The sequence below is a fragment of the Aspergillus chevalieri genome, chromosome 7, assembly GCF_016861735.1.
Source record: "Aspergillus chevalieri M1 DNA, chromosome 7, nearly complete sequence".
In the NCBI taxonomy this organism is placed as follows: Eukaryota; Fungi; Ascomycota; class Eurotiomycetes; order Eurotiales; family Aspergillaceae; genus Aspergillus; species Aspergillus chevalieri.
In genome coordinates, this window is record NC_057368.1 from 1,829,149 (window position 1) to 1,845,389 (window position 16,241).

Genomic DNA, 16,241 nt, shown 5'->3' on the forward strand with positions numbered 1-16,241 from the left:
CGATGTCTAGAGAAGTCATCAAGGCATTGTACTCACCTGACTATCCAACTCTTCCATTCGCTCAATACCTGGTCAGGCCCAGCCTCAGTGCCTTGGCCCTAGCGCGGCCGCCATGTCTTCTAGAATCGGTAGACATCTCTCTCCAACGCTCTCCACAGTCTGAATCAATAACTCGGCAATCTCGTAGGCTCCCTAAACCGCGCCTGAGCCCGTCGATCTGTGCAGCAACCAAACTCATAAGTAGGTAAGCTTTGGCATTAGTCTCACCGGCCTCGTGGACATTCAAGCACCAATCCTTAACCTCATCTAGCACCGCCAGCAGATCCGGTCGCAAAGTGACAGGAATTAGTCCTTGTTCTTCACATAGCTGCGCCCGAAGCTCCATCGCGATGAGCAGCGCGGTATGAATGGTCACCGTCCGATAGAAACCTGAGCTGCAGACCGTGAGCCGCGGTAGATCGCCACCATCGGACGCTGCGTCGCTGTGGGGATATACCGCGCGCCAGATTTTGAGCGACTATTCAACCACAGCCGTCCGGGAGAAACTCCACGCTCTTTCGTACAGTACTGGGCCGAAGTACGGAACGTAAAGAGCTGAAAGATACCGGTGCATGAGGAAATCAGCCGCCTGCGTCAAGATTCAGTGCTCGAGCTACTACAGGCTTTCAGGGCTCGACCAATCTCTTTGTATGCTGAACGTAGGTCTTCGTCGAGCCGCAAAGTCGGCTTGTATGTCTCCGGGAAGGTGCGGTTGTTCAAACGCTTGTCCACGGCAAGGCGCTGCGGAAAGGTTTTCCGGAGCACTCTTGCGATAGACGTTTGCGTAAAGGTATCTGCTGAACTCGGCACTGTATCGTCGGTCAGGGGTTTGTCGTCATTGTTATAATCGTGAAGATAAATAAGAGGAGGATCCCTGGAGGTTAAACTAGACTGTAGTGTCAGCTCTAGGACTGTGTTCCAGAGTCTTCGATGCACCTCCCTATCCGGGACTGTTTTCTGATGTAGGAGTACTGGATCTCTGTGTAGGCCCATGCAAATTGCTTGCCTAACCAATGCACTCATCGAAATCCCGATTGAGACTCCGTCAACCCCTAATCTTTCCCAAGCAAGCAACAGAAGGAGGTTAGTCTGCAGAGATTGGATGTTCAACCGCGACTTGAACTCAGGCTTCGAGGATTAAAATTGTGCCTCCTGAACCCATCGCACTGCTGAAGTCCGCAATTTGAAGTCCCCATCGTACGTAGTCGCACCGATAGCAAGTACAAGCTTGACCTGAGTGACCACAAGCTTGACCTGAGACTGTATTGGCCATCGTATCAGACACCCAAAGCGCTTCATAATTTTTGAAGAAGGTAGGGACATGGAGGATTCGATAGATAGCTTCAGACGTGCGGAGGTAGCAACCAACTAATTTGTCGGCAGCTCTTTAGGGGGCAAATCAGGCGTGGATAGAGAGGACGTGAAAGACATTCGCTGAGCTTCGATCATCTGCACCTCTTCAGCCCGGACCAGGGGTTCGATGGGCTCTCGTAGATGGTTATTCATCGTTTCAAAAATATCGCTGATCTAGATGTTTGTTAGGTCACCTTTCCAGCCCTAATAACTTAGTTAGAAGGTGGACTCACCAGCGAAATTCAGTCACTATCCAATGAATCTGGCCGATGAAGCGAGCCTTGTGCATAACGCCGCGAATAATGCCTCGACACTTGGAAAGCGAGTCGCGCTCACAAGGGATGTCAAAAGTTTCGCTCAGACGTGAGCTTATCATCTCGAGATTGAGGTCTTGGATGGACGCTGGAGTCTGTTTGGATAGCAGTTCTCGAATCCTCTCCTCAAGCTTCCGATTCTGGTCTTCGAGCCGCCCATTCCTAGCCCTCAAAATCAGCAACTCAGCGTTATGACCAGTCATCAGGTTTGTACACATTGCCGCGCGTGCCGAAGAGGCGCCCGGTGAGCCTGAGGGGTAGCTTGGGAATGCCCAGTCGCTCACACTGGGTGTCCTACCAACGGGGGTGTACTTCTGAGACATTGGAATTGATTCAGGAATAGTCGTCTGACTCAGGTTTCATCTTGGAGAGACAGAGGTTGGTTGTTCTCATAGGCGCAGTCTTCGTTTCCGGAATGTTGACAATTGTTGCAGGGCGTGCCCTGATAACCTTTGGCCTTGCGTTTTCTGCAGAGAGAGCACGCCCTGGAATGATGATGCAATCTCACTTACACTGCTCGACTGCGTCGTCCGTCTGTCAAGGTCATGTGTCTTGTCAGTGCAAAAAACGTAGACAAGAACGTAGACGAAAGTAGAGCTGGGCGGACGAAGAAAGATGGAAAGGGGAAGAGGAACGAGAAGAGAAGAAGAGAGATGTGAGTGTGAAGGGACGGAAGGAAGCTGGAAGATACTCCATTCATTCACTATGCAACCATGCCATTGTATAATAAACAATCTTTATTGATACTAGTCATATGTATATTTGAAGCCCTAATCATGACGCAAGATATGATATTAACCATATTAAAAAAAAAAAAAAAAAAAGAAATAGAACAGCAAAGTACTTCTTCCATTGATATCAGCAGCATAGAAGCAAAATAACTTCAAGTACAAGCGATAGCGCGATCGATAAGGGCCATAATAAGAGCTCGCTCAAGGATCTCGCTAAGCCTAAGCTCAATCCTGACGATACCACGAGTGACAGCGGCAACAATGATAAGGAACGAACATGCCGACAACGATTCATTTCCTAATATATTAAAAAAAAAAAAAAAGCGCTATTGCGCAACATATATTGACCAAGAACACACCGCAAATTGCCAGAAAGTAGGCTATAATGGATTCTGAAATCGGATGCGAAAACATATAACCCAAATATGGAAATGATGTGCGGACTGATGTACGGGTCTACATCTATCTGTATGGGATGCATCCGTCTATCGTTGAAAAGAAAATGGTAAGTAACCTTCTAGTACTTCATATCCGTACCTTCCTAACTGGATAACAAACTATGGGCCCACCATCGAAGCATTGGAAGATTATGGGACAATGAGTTTCCATGGTTGACCGCGCTGTCACAGCTCTATACCACCGTCGTTTCTGGGATTTTATTAATGCCCTATAAAAATCGTGATATGCATCTGGGTACTTGGAAGGAGAGCCGTCTGCCATATTCAGGGCTTATACGGCGTTTACGAATGCTCTGAATACGGAGGTTGTGTGCATTGGTGAGGATTGGCATGAGGCCGTCATCATTCACAAACGGTCAATGTGTCAGGTTATTGGATTTATTCTAGCACTCTACTACTTGTTAGATAGCTATGTCCACTTGCTATATATTGGAAATGGGATTGCTAATATCTCAATAATGAAGTCCTAATGGTGACGTATACAAAATGGTCTTTTGCGATGCCTTCTGACGTCCGATTAGCATCCTCGTAGGAGCTCAAGGCATCCAGAATGCAGCCTGCCCTGACTAAAAGAGCTTCCGAAATGCTGCCTGCCTATCACTGGTCTATACAATCCTGCTCTCGTAGCCCAGCAGTTGCAAAGATTTCTTCTTTCTTCAATCATCCTGACATTAATCAACCATTACTACAACAGCATAACTGAACTTACTAACAACACAATGTCTCAAACCACTCAGACCACCTTGGACAAAACCATGGCCAAGCTCGAGCGTCAAGAGTCCCTCCTCAGCAACACCTCGGAGCTCATGTTCGATCCCAACGAGGTCGTGGAAGACGACGAATTTCTTCAGGATGCCCAGATCGTCACGGCTGACAGCGTCTACATGCCAGTGGTGAACCTCGAGGCTAGCTTCATGCAGCCATACGACGAGGAGAAGCTCAAGCAAGAGCTGGCGCAGAAAGAGGAAGAATTGATGCGTGCCATGAGAACCCGACCCTATCGCCAGCGCTTCCTCTCCGAGTACAAGCAGAAGAAGCTTAACCGCGGGACGGATGCTGATCGGAAGCTCATCGCGCTGTGCGAGACTGCCTGTACGATTGCGGATTGCAAATTGGATGCTGACCTGTATGCCACGGGAGAGGATATGAGGACTGATGAGCATGCTTATATCTGTCTGTACGGGCTGCATCCGTCGGTCGTCAACGGAATCGGTGAGTAATCCATCCCATCCATGCTTTGCGGATACGACGATAGACATAAGTTATGCTAACTAGCTGACAGACTACACGCCCACCATTGCGGCAATAGACTTTTACGCCAAGATGGTTGCTTCAAAGGCCCACTTGGTTACTCCGATCTTCCACCGTCGGTTCGCGGATTTCCTCAGGGCTTTGGAGGAGTCAGGGTATGAGTCTGGGTATGCGGACAGAGACGGACAGTCCTCTCCGGTGTACAAGGCTTATAGCGCGTATGTGGATTCTATGGAGACTGAGATCGTTAACATCCCGGATAAAATGTGGCGGTAATAGTTTGCTTCTGAGGTATCTTGCTTTTGTCTTAGCGTTAGTCTGAGCTTGATTCGATTATATACGGAGTTTTCTGCGATCCATTTAAAAGAACCCTTCTCATACATAACATAGACAGTCAGCCACCTAATTGCAAGTCAACCTTTTGCATTGGCTGGCCTTTCCATAACTGACGGTCGTGTGCTCACTAACCGGCACAGGCCATACGCGGATTTGAGACAGTAACCGTGCACCTTCGCGTGGCTGGCGTGGATATGTGGATATGGTGGCTGGTGACTACGTGTTTCTGACCGCCTTCGACTCACTGGACTGTTCTGTACTCTGTAACTGTACAGAGTAGAGAGTAGAGAGTCCTTGTCTCTGACTCTGTTATTATCCAAAAATAACTGTTATAACAAGACTTGTGAGTGTCAATACCGAAGTGATGCACGTTATATTCATCAGCAAGACATACTAACCGTAGACAGGCTAGTGTCGGCATTAGTGATTAGTGCCGTTTCAGAGCTGCCGCAGAGAGTGGATGTAGTAGTACTCTGTACACACGGTAGAGATACTTGCATTATGTACGGAATACTGTAGACAAAGGTATTATATACAAGTAAAAAATTGTCATATATAACTCACTCAAGGGATTCCTTACTACTCAGAAATGCCAATTGAATGATACGAAGTGAAACGCAATACATCCCAATCGGGTATAGCGCGGGTGCTTCTCAGTCCCCAAAGCAGCATCTCTTTGGACGTCTCTCTGCGAGCACAACTGCCGGCGGTTGTCTTTCTTTCTTCTCTCTCTGTGTTTCTGTTTATCTGTTCTTTGCTTGTCCCGTTTTCCCTTGTCTATATCCTCATTCATCTGCATCTCAAGCGCATCTCATCTCCGAGGCTAAGGTTGCGACTAGCCTCACTAACGGCTTCGGCCTAAGAAATCCCCTGAGCTCAGACTCCAAGAGGCCACCACTGTGAGATTTCTTGATCACTGAGACTGAAAGCGTTAGAGTCCTGGTTTCTTGCTCACCGTCGAGATCTCAGTATTCGCAGTGCCCCCCCTCCCCAGGGCGACTCTTCACTCACCCCGCCAAACAACCACATCCCTTCCCCGAGACAACGACGACGACAAACAACGACGACCTCCTCCCGCGATCTTCCCCCGACTGCAGCACAGCCTCTTTCTTCTTTGTCTGCTTCAATTGACTTGTCTTTGACTGACAAGAGCACCGTCATTTCGTCATAATCAAACGCTCGTGCCTCTACCTCCACAACTTCGATACCCCCCTGTCGATCCCTCTCTTTGCGGGCAAAAGCTCCCAGCGCTTCGCGTCATTTTGGCCCGGCCAGAATATTGTACTTGTAGACGAGGACCGGTTCCCCTGCGTACATATTTGTTACGTGCCTATTTATCTTCAAAATTCTCCATATTGCATCTTTTTCAATTGCTGGTTCCGGGAGTAAACATGGCTGGCGACGACCCCTTTGCCTTCTTGGCTAGTACTCCTGCTGTCCCCGAGAGCAAGCCCGCTGGAAAGAGGTCTCTTTGGAAGGAAAAATTCTTCAACAGAGATAAAAACAGATCCTCTACTGACCAGCAAGTCGAGGCTTTCTTGGGCCCAACTCGCACCGCGTCCCAATCCCAAGGCTCGTCTGCGACTCCCCGTTCCACCGCTTCGAAATGGCCCTCACCACAAGAGGTTATCAATGCCTCGGCAGGCAGCGACTCTGCACATTACACCATGATGCCACCCAAGAAGAAGAATCCTGCCCGGCAGGGTTTAAAGGTGTCGTTCACCACGGCAACGCCTGAATTGATTGGAGAGGGTGGTGATGAGTCCGATGTTCCTACCATTGAAGTCTCGATACAGCGCAAACGCGCCCGGAGTCAAAGTCAAAGCGTGCCTCAAACCAACGATATACCTGCTCCACCGGAACCGGTACCTCACAAAGAGGGAACGCCACAGTTGCGAGTTGATACATCAACCGTCGGTCCAAATCCACCTGATGTTACCAGAATCATCCCAGATAGCAAGCCACCCCTCTTGCAGAACCCCCAGGATGCGGATTTTCTCATGACGCTTAGTTTGGGCGAGCGCGGGTCTCGTCTATCCTTCCGAGCATCGCCAGAATCCAATACGTTTGCTCAGCGTGTCCGCCAAAAGATGCAATTAGAAGAAGGCCGTGCCTTGCAGACCCGCTTCGAAGACGATCCTCCCTCCCCAGCCGAAGAGGAAATACCACCTGCAAGTGACCAACGACCAGGGTCGCCCGCCAGCGTCGGTTCTCTCTACGAAACGCCGCCCTTCTCCGCCATAGACCCAACTCCGCCAGCCAACAATGCCCTTCAAGGGTCTCCCAGCCAGGGATCCGACAGCGTGCCACCAGAACCTCCGGTCCACAAGGAACCCACGCTTCCGTTTGGGATCAAGCCCGCGAACACTGGCATCCTGCACCGCACACCGACAAAGGCTGTCAAGGCACAGCCTAAGATAGATGACGATTCACCCAGCGAAACAAGTAGTCGTCCCACCACCCGTGAGACCCACGAAGGTCGTCCCACCACGCGAGACAGCAATGCATCCCCGTACCAACCACAGGCGCCGCGCATTTCGATGCGAGCAGTTGCCAATCAGGCTGGCGATGCTGCGTTTGTCGAGTTCCAACAATATGTGGCACGCTACACCAATTTGTTCAGAATGTCGGCAGAGAGTGTTAAGCCTCTCATGGAGACCTCTTTAGCGGAATGGATGAGGGCCGCTGTGTGGTGGTTTCTACAAGGGCGGAAGGCACTCGAAGCCTATGCACGTTCCCGCGGGCCCGCTAGCCCAGGAGGCGGCTCGACAATTGACGCGCGACAAGCAGTCCTGGACCTGGGGAAATCGTTGTGGATCAATGAGGCCATCTTCACCCAGCACGAGGAACTCACTCGGTATGGCGCATCAAGCGTCGACGCGTTGCAAGAGATTGTCATGAGCACGGGCGACAAACAGATGGCGGATGTTCTCGGTTTACACCAGGGAATTCTCAATCACCTGCGCTCACTGTCCATGTCGATCAAGAAAAACAATATTCTTGCCAAGATCGTCGCGTCCGAAGCTTTCGAGCCCGGTGATAATCTCGAGAGCAATGTCTGGCTGCGGTACCCGTTCTTTGCCCCTGACGTATCTGCCGTCCTTTCGGGAGCCGCCTCTCGCTCCATGCTAGTGGATCGTTCCGGAGATGGCCCTAGTATGTTCACGATGATGCCTCTTGGTGATACCCCTCGTCATTTCAGTTACGGAACGATGTTTGTCGACGTATATGTGAGCTCCGCTGAAGACGACACCCAGCAATTCGCGGTTCCCTGTGCGTTGTCTATCCTTCGTGAGCGCACGGACTGGTATGTTTTTGCTGCCATCAACAGTCAGAGTGACTTGGTCAATGTGATGATTCAGTCGGATCGAAAGAAGGGTCCCACCTGGGATGATGTGGAATGGCAGGTTCGCTCAAACTCCATGCGGGTCCGGTTGCCCCGTGGTTTTGAATTGGATGTCATGTTCCAGGAAGCCGATTTCAAAATGATCTGGAATATTGTCAAGTACACTATGAAGACGGAGGACAGTCTGAAGCCCGAGGCGGGTGAAAGGGTCATTTTCGAAAGTACCCTCAAGGTTTTTCAGTACATGGATCCCGGCATGCCCAAGGCATTCCCCGCGGAGCCCATCGAACGATGTCGGTTGCGGCTGTTTGAGCGATCGACCACTGTGACTGAAGGCACTGGCACGCGGAATGTCCACCAAGGATTCCGGATTACCGTGCTTACGAGCCCCAAGGTGAAGGTCCTCAGCAACGCTCGTCATATCCTGGGATACGGAAGTCCCGTGGTATTCGGTCTGCTGCGCGGTGAAGACGGCGCGCCTGCCTTTGTGCTCAAGGTCACCGAGGAGGGCAGGACCCGGTCCATGTTGATGACGTTCCACGACGTCCAGGAGCGCACAATGATGCATTCGCTTCTCCTGGGCGTGCTGGCTAAGCAGAATGAACACAAGACTTCCGATGTGCCCATTCGCGCGTTTTCTATTGAACAACCATATGACAGAGTCAGTGGTCGAGCAGCAATTATTCATCTTCAATTCTCGGCTGGGACTGTTATTGTGATTGACCAGCAGCCTGGTATGGTGGAGCACCAGTATGGCCCCACTATTCTCTCAGAGCATCTGCGGGCTCTCATTACTAGTGAATGGGGGTCTGTTACGGATCGAATCAATTTGGGTCCTGGCGAACTGAAGCTGGGCCTGGATGTCAACAACAGAACAGGATTGAGCCTGTACCGCCCTGCACAGCAAGATTTGACTCTTTCGGTAGCCGAGAACCTCGTCCGTCCTGAAATGCCCGGTAGCCTGAGCGATTTTCTGCAGGCGGCAATGGTCAAGCCGATGATTCGACGGTTTGACTTTGCCTCGTTAGCTGGTATGTTGCGCTACTATTTTTGGTCCTACATTTGCTAACTTTACCAGCTCTCCATGACTTCGAAGCCGCCGTGACTGGGTTTAGAGTACTCTACGACAGCATTGCTACATCGTTTATTATTTCCCGCCGTCGAATGGTTGTGCCAATTCACAAGAAGTGGGAAGCAACTCTTACCCGAATCCAGATTGTCCGGCAAGAAAAGGTCTTTCAGCTGTTGGCATTCTTCAATGACTTTCCCCACGGCAAATGCATGAACTGGGTCCTCAAGGGTACGGACAACATGGAGAGTTTTATGCGGTCTGGGAAGTTCTGGATCCGCTTTGTCGATGCCAAATTCGCCCTGCCTAGGAAGGATGACGATGCGTCTGCGGATTTTGTTTGTTTGGACATGCCGGAATACCCCATTGAGCATGATGATATCTCGATTGCCTTTGATTCTGAAACTGGTAAGCATTCCGCTGGTCCATTGGTTTACCTTTACTGACAGTGTAGATCGCGCAAATTTCCAAGCAGCCGTTCCTGGATCTGTCCGCGAACCATCGAGAATGGGATCTCTTCGACGGTGATTCCGAGCGGAGACAAGCCGATATTTGTTTCTGGGATGAGTCAGATAGTGACCCCTCAGTCCCCACACGTGACGTGATCTATAAAAAGGCGTGCCCGCCTTCTCGACAACTCTCAATTGTTATCCGTCAACGCAAAAATGCATTCGTCATCTGAAAACACCGGTCCCTCTACGCTCTCGCTGCACGCCGATGACCCGGTGAATGTGGTCACCGATGTGGCCCCTCCGCTCCACGTCGCTACCACGTTCCGGTACCCCGACAATCCCGAGCATCTTGTGCCTGTCGCGGACGCAGAAAATGTGCGCCATTCATTACTTCCCTTTCCCAGGAGTCGGCATTGACTTATGGCAGTATAATGAAGACCCCCACACGCACATTTATTCCCGCCTTTCCGCCCCTAACTACACCCGTTTTGAATTCATCCTCTCGTCGCTGCTCCACGGTCACGCTGTCAGTTACTCGTCTGGATTGTCCGCTCTGAATGCTGTACTAGTCTTGCTGAACCCCAAACGGGTTTCCATTGGCGCTGGATACCATGGCTGTCACGGTGTTGTCGAGATGTTTAGCCGATTGACGGGGCTAAAGGAGTTGAGCCTTGACTGCCCAGCGGAGGAATTGCAATCCGGTGACCTGATCCTCCTCGAAACCCCGGTGAATCCCCATGGCACGGCATTCGATATCGAAACATATGCGAGGAAGGCGCATTCTCGGGGAGCATACTTGATGGTCGACAGCACCTTTGCGCCGCCCAACCTGCAGGATCCATTCGCATGGGGCGCGGATCTGGTAATGCACTCTGGTACCAAATACTTCGGTGGACACAGCGACATGCTCTGCGGAGTGATTGCCACAAAAAATGAAGACTGGGCCCGTCAACTGCGCAAGGACCGCTTATTCCTAGGCAGCGTGATGGGCAACATGGAAGGCTGGCTCGGCGTCCGCAGTCTCCGAACCCTGGAAGTCCGCGTCCAACGCCAAAGCCAAAACACAGACAAACTAGTCACCTGGATCCACAACGCCCTCAACACACCCAACCCTGCCCCAGACAGCGACGAAGCCGCCGTCCAAGCAAACCTTGAGTCCGTCTACCATGCAAGCCTCCAAACCGAACCCTTCGTCCGCAAACAGATGCCCAACGGTTTCGGTCCCGTCTTCTCCATCCTCATGAAGAAGGAAGACCAGGCAAGACGACTGCCTAGTAAACTCTCGTTCTTGCAGCACGCGACTAGCCTGGGCGGCGTGGAAACGTTGATTGAGTGGCGGGCGATGTCTGATCCGACAGTTGATAGACGGTTGCTGAGGATTAGCGTCGGGTTGGAGAATTGGGAGGATTTGAGGGGGGATTTGGTGGGGGCGTTTAAGGAGATGGCCTAGTTGTATTATACAGAGTAGTGGGATGAGTGATGCAATACGAATGTGAATACACATTGTATATTGAAATCAATTAGGCTCGCGAGCCATATAGTAGAGGTCTCGACCCAAAAAAAAATTCCCGATTTCTATGCACGCCATCTTCAAATTCAGGACAGAACCCAGTCACCCGTCCAGATAACAACAGGCCCAGCAATTACTTTCAACGACAAGCATCGTCATGAGTGGTCGGTACATAACGACGTGCACCTATCATAAAAATAGAAAGACACAAGATATTGTAGCAATATGCTATCAGCTATGGTTCAAAACATGATATCGGTGATGAGATCGGGCAATGGTGACCAAAGGTCCACCTTTAGCTCGCTCGAGAGACTCTTCGATGTCATGATCAAATAAAGGGACAAAAATCTAGGTCGAATGATTAGTCGCGCATTGTAGAGTTGTAGACAAAAGCCTCGCATCCCTCTCCCTCCAAAGGGGGGCATTATCACGGCGTAATCTGAGTGAAGGCCCTGTACATAAGAAAAGCCAGAGGTAAGCTATGTTGCAAGTTGACCTCCACTGGAACTATTCCGTGTCTCTCCCTTCATTGCCTTTTCCCGAGGCAGGGACCGCCAGATCTCCAGATAACAGGTGATTTTTCTCCGTCCACGACGGTTAACTTCCAGAACGGACTAGGTTGGAGGGAAGTGAGACACAGACGCACAATTAAAGAAGGCGGGCACTCTTTTCGCTTTTCGCGAAGGTCTGGATATGTGCTCAGGAACCTTGTCTCATGTTTCTAATAGCAGTAAGCGAATTAGCATGCTCAAAGCAGGATGGTACAATTTGGGGTTCGTTTATGACCTACTCTGGATTAGTTATTAGCGCAAGAAGTGATGTGTGACAACCACGTCCACCACAACTGCAACCCACAGAGCCAGACAAGACAATTTCCAGGTCGAATGTCTCCAGTAGACGTGCCAACCAGGACTTCATTTTGTCCTTGGGTCGGAGGCAAAATAGGATTGAATACGACAAATAGGATAGCTCGTGTATATGTGGAAGGATCAGTTCAGAGATTTGGCACGGCTTCGTAGGAAATTGAACTGAGCACTAACTTGTCCACTTCAGGGTCTGCGGTATAGATATTGGACTCAAGATCCATTTTATAAAGCCACCATTTGATGCTTTGAGGTCATGGTCTGTTTTTCTTATGCTGTTTTCTTGGTCTTATCGGGTAGAATCGTCGCGTTTGGCGAAAGTTCGATGGAAAAAGAGCTAGTACGATCATTTCATTTCAATGGTAGTACCCAGCTCGGCTTTTGACTGTCTCCAGACAACTTATTACCAAGATAAGCTCAAATCAAACAGCATGTGAAGTCAATTGAGGTGAAGATGTGGAGCCATTCAGAGATTGGATTGTTCTCAGGGGACGGATGGGGACATCGTGATTGAGGGCTATATTATCTCCAAGTATCCGAACCTGTTTGGCAGTAGTTCGTCTGCCTTTTCCGGATTTGATCTTGCTGTCTCGCTTGGAAGTTCTCACATTATTCGCGTCGTCAAATGGGTAAAAGTACTGTCAAGGATTACTTACGTCTTAGGGTCAAATAAGCTAATACTCTTAAGGATCCAGATTCACACCTGTCAGTTAGATACACATTCATCATTGAGAGCGGAAAGTAGTTCTTTCTCCTCGTCCTTCGGGGATCAAAACGAAAAGAATAAATCCCTAGGGCTTCTAGTAAAGACCTGAGAGACCGTATGAGTATCACATGACCAATCCCCGCCGAGAACGGCGATCCCAAGCAATATTTAGCACCCCGATTTTTCCCCGACCACCACACCACCCCATCCTCCTCCTTCCCAAGCAAAAATGATGTTCTGCAGTCGCGCAGCACGCACGGCGACAGCCGCACGCACAATCCGGTCCTTCGCGACCGCCGCAACACAACCCCCCGTAACCAGCGCAGCCAAAAACCACAAAGTCGTTGTTATTGGCGGCGGCACCGCGGGGCTCGCCATCAGCCACCAACTCCTCGACACGGGCAAATTCACACAGGACGACATTGCTATCGTCGACCCCTCGGAATGGCACCATTACCAGCCCGGTTGGACGCTTGTCGGTGGCGGTCTGAAGACGAAGCAGGAGCTGCGTCGGCCGTTGCAGAGTTTGCTTGATCCGAAGCTCAAGCTGTACCGGGGTAGCGTTGGTTCTTTCGCGCCGAAGGAGAATACTGTTACGCTTGCGAATGGGGATAAAGTGAACTATGAGCAGCTCGTCGTTGTGCCCGGGATTAGCATCGACTATGATAAGATCAAGGGCCTTCCCGAGGCGCTCGCGGACAAGGACTCGCTTGTCTCGTCGATTTACGGATATGATACAGTGGATAAGGTGTTCGGGACGATTCAGAAGATGGAGAAGGGCAAGGCGCTGTTTACCCAGCCCGCTGGTGTGATGAAGTGTGCTGGCGCGCCGCAGAAGATCATGTGGCTTGCGCTGGACCACTGGAAGCAGCGCGGGTTGTATAACCCTACCAACCCTGCGGGCTCGTCGATTAATATTAGCTTCGCGACGGCACTTCCGGGCATGTTCGGTGTGCCGAAGTACAGCGCGAAGCTGGAGGAACTGCGCAAGGAGCGCGGTGTCGAGGGACTCTTCATGCACGACCTAGTCGCTGTGAACGGCAACACGGCTACTTTCTCCGTCGGCGGCAAGGAGCAAGTCCAGAAGAAATTCGACCTGCTGCACGTCGTCCCGAAGATGGGCCCCTACTCCTTCATCAAAAACTCCCCCCTCGCCAATGAAGCCGGCTTCGTCGACGTCAACGACAACACCACCCGCCACAAGACCTTCCCCAACGTCTGGTCCGCCGGTGATGCTTCCAGCCTTCCCACCTCCAAGACCGCTGCCGCTGTCACCGCGCAGGCACCCGTCCTCGTCCGCGGCCTTGTGCAGGCCCTCGAGGGTAAGGAGGTTGATGCTGGTTCTGCGGCTGAAGGGTATGATGGATACACATCTTGTCCGATTACGACGGAGTACGGGAAGGTGCTGCTTGCGGAGTTCAAGTATGGGAATGTGCCGAAGGAGTCGTTTAATGAGTGGTTTGGGTGGGATCAAATTGAACCGCGCAGGGCGTTTTATCATCTTAAGAAGGACTTTTTCCCGTGGGTTTATTATTCGGCGTTGGTTAAGGGGTCTTGGGGGGGTCCTAAGGGATTCCTTTAAGCCTTGTGTCCGGGTTGAGTTGTCTTTGTAAATTATATCAAAAAGTTTGTTTTACTATTAGCAATGCATTTCGGCGGAGTTGACAAGCAATTGGGTTCTATTGTATATCAGTCGGTAGTCCTAACTGATCAACTATGCAGATTTAGTATAGTACTGTACGCCATAGTACAAGACTAGTACAAAGGCAGCTTATAAGCATCAAACTCATACTGCCACGTCTCGAAACTCTCCTGGTCGAAAACACACTCCATCTCCCCATTCTTCCACTGCGGCCGCTGCGGCCAAGCGCACAGCTCACCCTTCTCACCCTTATGCTCGCCACTGAGCACAGTAGCGTTCAGTGTCGTCGGAGCATTGCCTTTCTCAACCCAGTCGATCATAACAGCCAGGTTGGTCTGCGGGAACGGCCCGTTGGGCTGCGAGGTACTGGGCGAGCAGTGTGCGGCACCGGGGACGAGGTACAGTTGGTACCAGTCGGCGAGGGCCTTGCTGCTGTCCTCGAAGCTAAGGTTGGGGTACATAATCTTGCGGACGGATTCGTGGTAGTGCACGGACGAGGCCGGGGGGATGGAGTTGTCCGATTCACCGTGGTAGTGCAGGATCTTGCCGCCGGCTTGCTGGAAGGGGGTTAGGTCTGGGTTTGTGGTTTGCAGGACGTCCTCGTAGCGGTGCCAGCCGAGTTCCATCCACTGCACGAGGGTATCATAGGTGACGTTGTCGAGGGAGTAGAGGTTATCTGCTTGTTCAAGGTTAAGGAAGCGGGCGACCCATTCGCCTCCCAGGGAGGTGATGGAGAGCTCCCACTTGCCCGTGTCGTAGTTGTACTGGGCGTCACCGTCGTCGAAGCCGGCGGAGGGCTGGTACCAGAAGTAGGCGCGCCGGCCTTGGGAGTCTTTCAGGCCGTCGAGCATCTTGGAGGCCACGGCGGCGCCCTTGGCGGAGATGGTGCCGTTCTGCGCGGGGACAGTGCTGGTGGTGCTGGTGCGCTTGCGGAGCATTTCTGTGCTGGACGAGGCGACGCAGGAGTAGGGCTTGCCGATGGTCGAGTTGATGTTGAAGTGCAGCTTGCAGAGGTCTGTGCGGGAGACGACGCCGTCTTTCTTGCCATCCAGACCGTCGCATGCGGCGATGGTCAGGTTGACTATCTTCTCCAGCTCGCAGGTGGGTGGGTAGTAGCCCATGGTCTGCTCGACAACATCAGGGAACAGGTGATTCACTTGCTGCTGGCCATAGCGGATGGCGGGAGCACCGATGATGACACCGTCCAGGTCCTCAGCGAACCGCTGCGCCTGGGACCAACCGTCACGACCACCCTCGGAGCAACCCTGGTAGTAAGAGTAGACCTTGGACTTGTCCGCGACAGAGAAAAAGTTACGTGTGAACGCCTTGCCAATAAGACTCAATTCGTGAATAGCCTGGTATCCGAACATGTAGATAGCATCCAGGTTGTTAGTACCGTTCGCAATCGGGGTCACCGAGTCCAGTTGGTTCGAGAAGCCCCCGAATCCAGCATCGGTCTGACCAGCCGCAGCGCCGTACATAACACCACCAGGGAGTGAGCTCTCCTGGCTGTTAATGGCGAAACCACCACCGCCGGTCGACAACCAACGGTTCTGGAACTTTTCCGGCGCGGGCAGCCAGATCTCCAGCAAGACGTGGTCATCCTTGCCAGCGTGCGAGTAGGCGAGCGTCACGTTACAGAAGTCGAAAGTAGCGTCGGGGAAGTAGTTCTCATCGGAGACGGAGTAGTTGGTGACCACGTTGGTGGTGACAGACGAGGAATCGAGTTCAATGCCTTCAGCCACATCGAGAGGGAGAGCGTTTTTCACATTGGAAGTAGTGCAAACGGACTGCAGGGAAGCGGCTTGAGCAGCCAAAGGGAGCGTAGTGGCAGCCGCAGCGGCGAGAGTCGAACGAGAGACGCGCATATTCATGCAGCAAAGTCAAAAGAGTGACTGTTGGTTGATAAATAGAAAACGGAAGGAAGACAGCGAAGGAAATAGAGTTATATAGACTCAGCGGCCCCTGAAATAAAGCTCAACGTCGTCATCTTCACACGTCGCGCCCCTGATTTAGACGAAGTTTAACCATGGATGATGTTTCCATGCTTCGATGAGTCTGCTGTGTAGGGCAATCCAGTCCGATCTGCTGTTGTTAGGGAAAAGAGCTTATCCTGAAGTATACCCAAAATGGTAACTGATGGGCAGTAGAGATTATCTTATCTCCGAGCT

The 16,241-nt window shown here is 51.4% G+C and overlaps 7 protein-coding genes across 7 annotated transcripts; 5 read left to right on the forward strand and 2 right to left on the reverse strand.

Annotated features, from left to right (window-relative positions):
- Nucleotides 1–1,407: 1,407 nt before the first annotated feature.
- On the reverse strand, nucleotides 1,408–2,029 carry ACHE_70617A (uncharacterized protein; the record flags this gene model as incomplete). The annotated part of the gene is made up of 2 exons (XM_043282970.1): nucleotides 1,408–1,561; nucleotides 1,626–2,029. The coding sequence occupies 2 exons, from the start codon at nucleotides 2,027–2,029 to the stop codon at nucleotides 1,408–1,410; spliced, it is 558 nt and encodes a 185-aa protein (XP_043140296.1).
- A 1,585-nt stretch (nucleotides 2,030–3,614) lies between these two features.
- ACHE_70618S (uncharacterized protein) lies at nucleotides 3,615–4,422 on the forward strand (the record flags this gene model as incomplete). Its single annotated transcript, XM_043282971.1, has 2 exons — nucleotides 3,615–4,107; nucleotides 4,178–4,422. The coding sequence occupies 2 exons, from the start codon at nucleotides 3,615–3,617 to the stop codon at nucleotides 4,420–4,422; spliced, it is 738 nt and encodes a 245-aa protein (XP_043140297.1).
- A 660-nt stretch (nucleotides 4,423–5,082) lies between these two features.
- Nucleotides 5,083–5,385, forward strand: ACHE_70619S (uncharacterized protein; the record flags this gene model as incomplete). The annotated part of the gene is made up of 1 exon (XM_043282972.1): nucleotides 5,083–5,385. The coding sequence occupies one exon, from the start codon at nucleotides 5,083–5,085 to the stop codon at nucleotides 5,383–5,385; it is 303 nt and encodes a 100-aa protein (XP_043140298.1).
- Nucleotides 5,386–5,873: 488 nt separating this feature from the next.
- Nucleotides 5,874–9,425, forward strand: ACHE_70620S (uncharacterized protein; the record flags this gene model as incomplete). Its single annotated transcript, XM_043282973.1, has 3 exons — nucleotides 5,874–8,859; nucleotides 8,907–9,305; nucleotides 9,352–9,425. The coding sequence occupies 3 exons, from the start codon at nucleotides 5,874–5,876 to the stop codon at nucleotides 9,423–9,425; spliced, it is 3,459 nt and encodes a 1,152-aa protein (XP_043140299.1).
- A 137-nt stretch (nucleotides 9,426–9,562) lies between these two features.
- On the forward strand, nucleotides 9,563–10,799 carry ACHE_70621S (cystathionine gamma-synthase; the record flags this gene model as incomplete). Its single annotated transcript, XM_043282974.1, has 2 exons — nucleotides 9,563–9,724; nucleotides 9,777–10,799. The coding sequence occupies 2 exons, from the start codon at nucleotides 9,563–9,565 to the stop codon at nucleotides 10,797–10,799; spliced, it is 1,185 nt and encodes a 394-aa protein (XP_043140300.1).
- A 1,858-nt stretch (nucleotides 10,800–12,657) lies between these two features.
- On the forward strand, nucleotides 12,658–14,010 carry ACHE_70622S (FAD/NAD(P)-binding oxidoreductase; the record flags this gene model as incomplete). Its single annotated transcript, XM_043282976.1, has 1 exon — nucleotides 12,658–14,010. The coding sequence occupies one exon, from the start codon at nucleotides 12,658–12,660 to the stop codon at nucleotides 14,008–14,010; it is 1,353 nt and encodes a 450-aa protein (XP_043140301.1).
- Nucleotides 14,011–14,183: 173 nt separating this feature from the next.
- Nucleotides 14,184–15,938, reverse strand: ACHE_70623A (putative tannase; the record flags this gene model as incomplete). Its single annotated transcript, XM_043282977.1, has 1 exon — nucleotides 14,184–15,938. The coding sequence occupies one exon, from the start codon at nucleotides 15,936–15,938 to the stop codon at nucleotides 14,184–14,186; it is 1,755 nt and encodes a 584-aa protein (XP_043140302.1).
- Nucleotides 15,939–16,241: the final 303 nt, after the last annotated feature.